At 38.9% G+C, this 10,029-nt stretch overlaps 1 protein-coding gene across 1 annotated transcript; it reads right to left on the reverse strand.

Moving 5' to 3' along the window:
- Window positions 1-5,372: 5,372 nt before the first annotated feature.
- LOC123253968 (BSD domain-containing protein 1-like) lies at window positions 5,373-6,566 on the reverse strand. Its single transcript, XM_044683044.1, has one exon. The coding sequence runs from the start codon at window positions 6,564-6,566 to the stop codon at window positions 5,373-5,375; it is 1,194 nt and encodes a 397-aa protein (XP_044538979.1).
- Window positions 6,567-10,029: the final 3,463 nt, after the last annotated feature.

A 10,029-nucleotide genomic window follows, 5' to 3' on the forward strand; every position in this document is an offset into this window, starting at 1 on the left:
AAAGTCAAGCCTCGAGACAGGAGGTCCTAGGTTCAAATCAAGCCTCAGACACTTCCCAGCTGTGTGACCCTGGGCAAGTCACTTGACCCCCATTGCCCACCCTTACCACTCTTCCACCTAGGAGCCAATACACAGAAGTTAAGGGTTTAAAAAAAAAAGAAGGTACTCCTGCTTTAGCCAGTAACCATTTCAGTTTCATGATGGAATGAACATGTATGTGGCATAGTATATAAAGTGCTAGATCTTAGACTCAGGAAGAACTGAGTTCAGATCCTGCCTGAAACACCAGCTGTGTGGCCATCAGCAAGTCACTTTCCCAGCTTCACTTCCTGAAGTGTCAAATAGACCTAATAACACCTATATCACAAGGTCATTAAAAAGAAAGTGCTTTGTGATCCTAAAAGTGCAATATAAATGTTGGCTATCATCATTATTATGAGATCACCATAATCCCACTGCCCGGATTTATTACTAGTTGGTCACAGAATTTGCTCAGAAAATACTTACTTAGGGGCAGTGAGATGGCACAGAAGATAGAGAGCCAGACCTAGAGATGGGAAGTCCTGGGTTCGAATCTGACTTCAGACCCTTCCTAGCTGTGGAACCTTGGGAAAGTCATTTAACCCCAATTGATACTAAGACAGAAGTTATACAAAAACAGTACCTGAAAGAATGCCCTCCACATTGAGAGAAAGAACTGTAGGAGTAGAAATGCAGAAAGAAAATACTTAGTTTTCTCATTTATATGGGTATAGGATGTGGGGTTTTGATTTTTAAAAGATTATTACAAAAACGAATAATATGGAAATCGATATTGAGTGATAATATATGTATAATATAATGGAATTGCTTGTCACTTCTGGGAGGTAGGGAGGGAAAAAACACGAATCATGTAACCATGGAAAAATACTTAAAAAAAAACAACACAGTACCTGCCCAAAGTCTTCAACTCTATCCATTTATAATTTATTGGAAGATGGTATACATTCAGAGTTGGAGGAGACTACTATGGGCAAATTCCAAATAGTACCTGCATGGGAATTCCCTGTACAATATCTGTATTGAATGATCCTTTACTCTTTGCTTAAACCCTTTCAATGATGGGGAGCACACCATTCAGAATCATGCAATTTTCTTTTAAACCTTGACCTCTGTCTTAGAATCAATACTATGTATTGGTTCCAGTGCAGAAGAGTGGTAAGGGCTAGGCAATCGGGGTAAAGTGACTTGCCCAAGGCCACACAGCTAGGAGGCTTCTAAGACCATATTTGAACCCAGGACCTCCTGTCTCTAGACCTGGCTTTCAATTCACTGAGCCACCCAGCAACCCCAGAATCACAGAATTTTAAAGCAGGAAAGCACTTTAGTAGTGCTACTCATCCTGGAAAAGCAATCTCTTCTACGATATAGAAAACAAGTGGTTAGGGACCTCAAAGGAAGGGTATCTCCCAAGGAAGCCTATTCTACTTTTTGGATAACTAATTGTTAAGAAGTTTTCCTTGACTTCAAGTCTAAATCTGCCTCTTTGAAAATTCTACCAATTGCTTCTAGTTTTGTTTCCTGAGGCCAAACAGTACAAATCAAATCCCTCTTCGACTTGAAAGCCCTTCACATACTTGAGATCTTATTTTGCTGTTCCAGAATCTTCTCTTCTTCAGGATAAACATTCCTGGTTCTTTCAGCCTATACTAAAATGACATGGGATATGGTGGTGATGGAATATTGTTGTGTTGTAAGGAATGACAATCTGGAGGCTTTCTATATGAACTGGGAGAACCTCAATGAACTGATGCAGAGTGAAATGAGCAGAACCAGAAGAACATTGTACACAGAAAGTGAAACATTGTGGAACAATCCAATGTAATGATTTTGCTACTAGTAGCAATGCAGCAATCCAGGACACTTCTGAAGGACTTATGAGAAAGAACACTTTCCACATGGAGAGAAAGAACTATGGGAGTAGAAATACAAAAGAAGAGCATATGACATCACTTATCATATGTATATGTGGGAATGTGATTTGGAGTTTAGGCTTAAAAAAATTGCTCTATAGCAAAAATGAATTATATGGAAATAGATGTGAAGTGATAACATTTGTACAACCCAGTGGAATTGCTTGTTGGCTCCGGGAGTGGGGAAGGAAGAGGGAAGGGAAAGAAAATGAATCATGTAAACATGGTAAAATATTTTAAAATAAAAATTTAAGAAAATGTAAAAAATAAAATAAAATAAAATGACATGGGCTCCAGGCAGTGCTCTCCTTCGAATGCTCTCCAGCTCCCTCTAGGAACTGTGGTGCTTAGAATTTAACACAATATTCCAGATGTCATCTAATCAGGGCAAATTATAAGGGACTTTGGAAACTATACTCTTTTTTTTTTTAAACCCTTACCTTCCATCTTAGAATCAATACTATGTATTGGTTCTAAGGCAGAAGAGTGGTAAGGGTTAGGCAATGGGGGTTAAGTGACTTGTCCAGGGTCATATAGCTAGGAAGTGCCTGAGGCCAGATTTGAATCCAGGACCTTCTGTTTCTAGACCTGACTCTCAATCCACTGAACTACCTCTTAAGCTATATCTTTCTTGATTCAGCTCAAGATCACATTTTTTTTTAAATTTTCTCATACAGATGATTCATACTGAGCTTGCTGTCCACTAAAACTCCCAGATATTTTCCAGGAAAACTGCTATCTAAACATGCCTCCCCCATCATCTATTTGTTAAGCTGATTTAAAAAAAAAATCTCAAATTGTAAGATTCTACATTGATCCCTATTGATTTTATCTTATTAAATTTGGCCCAATACTTTATAGCTATTAAGATCTTTTTGGACCCAGACTTTCCGACAGTGTGTAATCTCTCTCTCCCAGGTTTACATCATCAGTAAATTGGGTAAATGTGCTATCTCTGCTCTATCCAAAACACTGAGAAAGATGTTAAGTACCATGGAGTAGTCATAAGTCTTTAAGTCATGTTTTGGGGAAGGAAGATTTCCAACACTGCTCATTTCTCATTCTAGGAATGCTTCTGTGGTTGTCGAGGGATATCCTAGCATTGTGGAGAGATCCAAGACAAAAGAATCAAGAGATCTGGGTTCTAGTATCAGCTAAGTTATTAACTATGAGTGTGATGGTGAAATCACCTAACTTTTCTGAAACTCAGGTTCCTCAGACAAAAAAGAAGTTCTCTAATCTCCCTTCTGCCTTTAAAATCTTAGGACTTCTGAATTCAATTTTTTTTTCAGTTGGTTCCCAGAATAGTGCCCACAGGTAAAAGGTCAGAGATGAACTTGCTGGGAGAATATGTGTTAACCGGCACATGAAGACCCAAATGCAACTAATCCTGTAACTGCTTCAGGACAAACTATGCCTTTAATAAGGTCTCCAACAAAGACAGATGGTAGAGTCAGCAAATAGAGTAGAAGTTTGTAGGGGAGATTAAATTCTGGGAAATCCTGGTAATCCAGGTTAACCCACTTCTGACAATTGCTAGTTATATAACCTTAGGCAAGTCATATAACCCCACTTCTCCTCCAAGTTTTCTCTCCTTTAAAATGGGGATACCTGGAATACCTACCCTCAGAGAATCAAGGAACAGAAGAGATGCTTTTTTTAAAAAATTTAAATTTAACTACTCCAATCTCTCTACTAAGAAAATGCCAAATGGGGTCACAAAGAGTTGGATATATGACTGAACGACAACAGCAACAAAGTCAAACCCTCCAATGTAATAAAATAAAAAGTAAAAAATAATAAATGTAAAAAAATAAAATAAAAACATAAAATGATTTTTGATTGGTGCATGTCAGAAAGGTATGAGTGGTTTCTGATATGTAGAAGTAATTCTATATTAATCTCCTTGGCTTCTTTTAAAACCCAACCAAATTTCTACCTTCTACTGGGAACCCTCCAACCCCTCTTTAAAAAACAAACAAACAAACAAACAAACAAACAAAAATCCTTCCTTTCCATCTTAGAATCAATACCATGTATTGGTTCCAAGGGAGAGGAGTAGCAAGTAAGGTTAAGGCAATGGGAGTTAAGTGACTTGCTCAGGGTCACATAGCTAGGAAGTATCTAAAACCAGATTTGAATCCAAAATCTCCCATCTCTGGCCCTGGCTCTCAATCCATTAAGCTATTCAGCTATTCCCTTTCCAGCCCTTCTTAATTCTAGTGCCTATGTAATGATCCAGGACAATTCTGAGGGACTTATGAGAAAGAATGCTATTCACATCTAGAAAAAACTGTGGGAGTAGAAATCCAGAAAAAAACCATGTGATTTATCACTTGTTGTTATGGGTATGTGATTTGGGGTTTTGGTTTTAAAGGAATACTCTTTTACCAAAATGAATAATATGGAAATGGGTTTGAGTGATTGTATGTATGTATGTATGTATGTATGTATGTATAGCCCAGTGGAATTGCTTGTCAACCCTGGGAGGAGGGAGGGATGAGGGGAAGGAGTCTACAGAAATCACATAATCAGGGGAAAAATTGAAAAAAAATTTAATAGAAAAAAATTCTAGTGCCTTCTATCCTTTAATTATTTCCTATTTGTCCTATATACAATTTGGATTGTATATATTTATTTGCATATTGTCATCCCCTCTGGACCGTAAGCTTCTTGCATGAAGGGACTGCCTTTTGTATACTTAGGCAGTAAGATTTAAAATGAATGTGTAATACTTCAAGTATTATTTTTATAAAGTTTATTATCTGACAAAACAGAATCATGTGACTAAGTTTTTCTACCTGATAAAAAATCCCCACTCCATCGAAGCCTCAACAGGAAGGAAAAAAAGAGAGATGGAATCTATATTCTAAGTCAGCACATAACGACAGGAAGTGAGTAGGGTGCTGGGAAGCGTAGTTTTGTTGGGGATCATAGTTTTTAGGGTAACAGATTCTAATTACACAGGATTTAGCAGAGTGCCTGGTGCACAGTAGGTGCTTAATACATGTTTATTGATTGCTTTTATTGAGCACATGATACATTATTCATCCAGTACAATTTCTGGTCACATTTAATATCATAGTGAACAACCTTGTTTTATGAAGCCCTCAAACACCCATTGATCACTTAGCTGATAGAAAGCAAATATAATTTTTTTTTCCTGGCTAAGTCCTTTTCTTTATTTACCTTGTCCTTTAATGACAGCACCACAATGGTGTCACCTCACTTAATCACTCCACCATCATAGTGCTCCCAAATCAGTGCTCCCAGCTCAGTGAGAAGTGGCTCAAAGTCAGTAAAGGAAGCACCTGGGATCTGTCCCTAAGAACTGACCAGAGTAAAGGAGGATAGGGTCAGTAGGGTTCAGGGACACCTCCACTTCCTCTTCCCCTCCAACTCCCTCCTAGGCTCTGGCTTCTAAGACCCACCTTTCTTCCCATTGTTGGAAGGTGTAGACTTCCCACTGTCTGAGTTCAATCCAAACACCAGTAAGTCTGTTGGTCCCTCCTCTCTCACAGTCTCTACTCTGATCACTGGTTTGGGTTCAGAGCTGCTTGGATGACCAGTGGGGGTTGAAGGCTTGGGCCGTTCCACAGGTGGTGGGCCCGTCTCTCCTGTATCAGCTGTGGGAACAGGGTCTTCCAAAGTCACTTTCAAAAGCTTTTGGGAGAGGTCCTTAGTAGGGGCTGGCTGCATTAGTGCTGTGACTTCAGTAAAAGCAGGATTGACGACCTGGGTCACAAGTGAGACACTCTCACTGCTTTCTGAAGGGGTGACCTTGGAGGAGTGTGTAGCCATAACTCCCAAACTCTCTTCAGAAGGACTCTGAGGACTGTTGGCCCAACCCTTAGCACTTGGGGCAGGGCCCAAGATAGCAGCATCTTTTTCCTCTTCTTGGGACTGCATATTCAGCTGAGATGTTACCAAGGGTCCCTCTTCATCTTCCTCCCAGCCTGGTTCCTCTGAGACACTCTGTTCTGCCCTCTGTTTCAGAGCATCTCTCCGGGCCTCTTCTTGCTCTAAGTGGTGGAGCCTGTAGAAGTAGCAGTGCCAGAATTCTGAGTGGGAAACAGCTGCTGGGACCATCTTGGTGTAGAGGGCCCTGATGGAGGGGCTGCTGATGAGCAGACTGGAGATCTCTTCTTTCTTTTCCTCCAAGTGGAACTGGGCTAGCCAAGCATCAAACAGCTCTGGAGACCCATCGGGCTCATTGCAGTATGTTGCAGGGTCTGACTGTAGGCTGTACAGGCGAGCCTTGGCACTATCATAAAGTTCAGTTGTTCCTGATGGTGTGCCCATCAAGGTGATGACATCACAATCAATGGTTTTGTCAGGGGAAGGAGCAAATGTATCTGAGATCAGCCCAAGGAAGTCAGAGAGTCCCTTCTTCATCTTCTCTGTTGCTCCTGATGAGCCTTCAGTAGTCAGCTTTTCTTTGACCACACTGGCAGTGGCTGCAATGGTACATGCTGTGTCATGATGTACCACCTGGCTAAATTCTGTTAGGTCCCGTTTCATGAATTCCAGGGCTTCTGTGGACTTCTCTTTGACAATCTGGTAGCTCTGTTGCAGCCAGCTTCTCCACCAACCTCCATCCTCCCCTTCCGCCATCTTGCCTGCCTCCAAATATAACCTTAAGAGCACTTTCTGTCTTAGTTTCTCTTATCGTATCTAGGTTGCTCCCACGTATTTTAACCTCGGGCTACATCCTCTTTCCCTAGCCTCTACGTAACCAATCAGTTGTCCTTCCTTTCATATATTCCCTAAAGTATATATAAGATCCTGAGTTCTACAGTTTAGTGGAAATTCCCTTAATTGGGGTCTTTCTGAAGACAGTGTTCATCTTCTCCCTTGTTCTGATTAAAGACCTATTCTATTATAACTACTTTGGTAGGTATGTGCTTTTTCTGGATGACAACAGATACAAAATGAAGATATAGCCACACCCTAGACCAAAAAGGGGCCACAACTATATTTGTCCAATAGGGTAACATCCCAAGCAAATGTTACCATTTTGGTTTTCTCTGACATTAGAAACCTTCCATTGTCTCACTGCAGGGGAGCTCAGATGTGACCATGACTGCTTCTTTTTGAGGAAAGGAAAAAAGCAGAAAAAGTGACAGTGAAGAAAAGTGAAAAAGTGAAGCAAAAAAGTGAAAATGCGAATACTGAAAAATAGTTATTTATGGCATAATTATGATAACCAACCTTGGCTCCAGAGAATTGAAAAATTTTGCCTATCTTACTTCTTTGCAAAGATACAGAATTTTATATATATATATATATATATATATATATATATATATATATATATTCCACATTCCATGCTCATATGTGTGTATATATATATATATATACATACACATTCTCAGACACAGTTGAAATGCATCTGTGCTATTCCCCCTATTTTTTTTAAAAATTCTTTATTCTAAGAGATACCTCACTGGGAAAAGGAAGAAGGAGAGATATGTTGGAATGAAGGCGATATAAAATGAAAATGTATTAACAAAAATAATATTAACATTTGAAATGATGCATTCCAGAGAAAAATGTCTAAATAAACAAATAAATGGGGAGAAAATGCCTAAATAAGTAGATAAATGAATGAATAACTAAAAGAGTGAATGAATAAAATGAATTAGAGAATATATACTCTGAGAGTTCAGCAGACAAGTAGCTATTCAATACACACGCATACACCCACATACTCACATATATAATTGAATGAATAGATAAACAAATGAGGAATTTCTAGGGGTGGAGGAAGGAGAGGAATGGGATCAAGGGCACAAACTCTATTGGCCAGGGCCCCTAGGGCAAGGATTATTAATCTTTTTGAGGTCATGGACTTCTTTGGTAATTTGATGAGGCCTATCAACCCTTTTCTCAGAATAATGGGATTTAAAAATGTTTAATTTTTTTAAAAAAACCCTCATTTATTCATACATCTTAAAAGGCAGAAGAGTGGTAAGGGCTAGGCAATGGGGGTTAAGTGACTTGTCTAGAGGCACATTGCTAAGAAATGTTTGAGGTTGGAGATGGACCACTGGGTGGCTCAGTGAATTGAGAGTCATACCCAGAGACAGAAGATCCTGGATTCAAATTTGGCCTCAGACACTTCCTAGCTCTGGGCAAGTCACTGACACCCATTGGCCCTTATTGCTCTTCTGCCTTGGAACTAATATATAGTATTGATTCTAAGATGGAAGGTAAGGGTTTAAAAAAATGCTTGAGGCCAATTTGGACCCAGGACCTCCTATATCTAAGCCTGGCTTTCAATCAACCCAGCCACTTAGCTGCCTCCACTTCCCCCATTAATCTTTTTATTTTTATTATTTTTTTTCAGTGTCCTTAATTAGAGTTCATTGATTTTTTAAAAATTTAATAACAAATTTCCACATGAGTTTTCTAAAATTATATAATCCAAATTGTCTCCTCCCCTTCTTCCCTTCCCCCTCCTGGAGCTGGCAAGCAATTCAGACTAGGTTGTACATGTATTATCACACAAAATATGCTTCCATATTATTAATTTTTTAAGTGAATAATCTTATAAAACCAAAACCCTAAAACATATACCCAAATAAATTTAAGTGAAAAATCACATGACTTGATGTGTATTTCAACTCCAAAAGTTCTTTCTCTGGAGGTGGATAACAGTTTTTGTCCTAAGTCCCTCAGAATTTTTTTCTGGATCATTGTTTTACTGTTAGTATACCCATATTTGATTGTTCTACAATATTTCTTTTAATGTGCATCAGTTCATGAAGGTCTTTCCAGTTCTAAAGAAATCCATCCATTCTTCATTCCTTATAGCATAATAATATTCCATCACCATCGTATACCACAATTTCTTCAGCCATTCTCCAATTGAGGCGCATCCTTTTAGTTTCCAATTCTTTGACACCACAAAAAGCATAGCTATAAATATTTTTTGTAAAAACGGGTCCTTTCTCCTTTTTCAGAATAATGTTTTTAAATAATTGAAGTCAATGCTAAATTTCAGTTAGAAGTTTATGAAAATAAGCATATTTTTTTTCCCTTCTATGATCAAAGACCCCTCGTCCCCTGAAATCTATCTTGGTGGAGATTTGTGAATTCCTACCAAGAACTGCTGCACTAGGGAGTTGGACTCATTTTCACTCAGCACAGTCTCTGGAGTGAAGGAGATAAAGTAGGACTTCATTTTACTCAAACTCAACACATGCCAGGTATCAGAACTGGTGATTGAAAGAAAGAAGGCAGAAAAATATGTAAAATTTAAAAATTTAATTATAGAGTAAATTCACTACTATTTTCCCAGGAGGTGTAAACTCTCACAATAGTTTACCCAATCACACTCATTTTTACTCTCAGAAATCTGTGAGTCATTACATTGTTTTTTGCCAAACATTAGCACCCATATTAGTTTTATAACTAGTCATGTCCATGTCGGAGCAGTACTTCTCTGTTTCATGAATGCTATTTAGTTATTAAAAATGGCTCTAAAGAGTAGTGACACAGGTGACTCTAAGTCATAAGTGCCTAGTTACTTTTGTATAAGAAATACTTGTTAAATAATGGAGAATTGCTATTATATGCAACTTTCAATTTATGTGAAAGCTCTTGAAGCATACTGGTGGAGCAAAATGAGTTCCTACTGTACATCAGAAACAGTAATGGATTGGGAATGAGAGATTTTGGATTTCCATCCTTGCTCTGTCATAATTTAGTATCTGTGTGGTCATTTCATGTCTCTAGACCTCAGTTTCCTCATCTGTAAAATGAAGGGGTTGAACCGGAAGATGTTTAATGTTCCTTTTAGCTCTAAATGTTGTGCCGCCTTTTTCCAACTTTAGAGGATGCTTTACCTATGGCCTGCTGGTTAGTGCTGCGTCTGTCAATTCTTAGCTAGGTTGGATCTTGGAGGGCATGGGCAGTTTCTTCCTAGGACCAAAGCTGAAACCTTTCCAGCTCTGTGGAACCTGCTGGGATTTGTGCTTTGCTGGCACAGCACTTGAGAACTCAAGGTCACCTCCAAGCCTCAGTGAGACATCCTTTGTGACATGAGTTCTGTGACTCTATCCAGCAGAATCCC

Source organism: Gracilinanus agilis, unplaced genomic scaffold (genome assembly GCF_016433145.1).
Source record: "Gracilinanus agilis isolate LMUSP501 unplaced genomic scaffold, AgileGrace unplaced_scaffold120, whole genome shotgun sequence".
NCBI lineage: Eukaryota > Metazoa > Chordata > Mammalia > Didelphimorphia > Didelphidae > Gracilinanus > Gracilinanus agilis.

Excerpts from the sequence above, each read along its gene's own strand:
- LOC123253968 (XM_044683044.1), bottom strand. The coding sequence starts at position 6,566 with ATGGCGGAAGGGGAGGATGGAGGTTGGTGGAGAAGCTGGCTGCAACAG.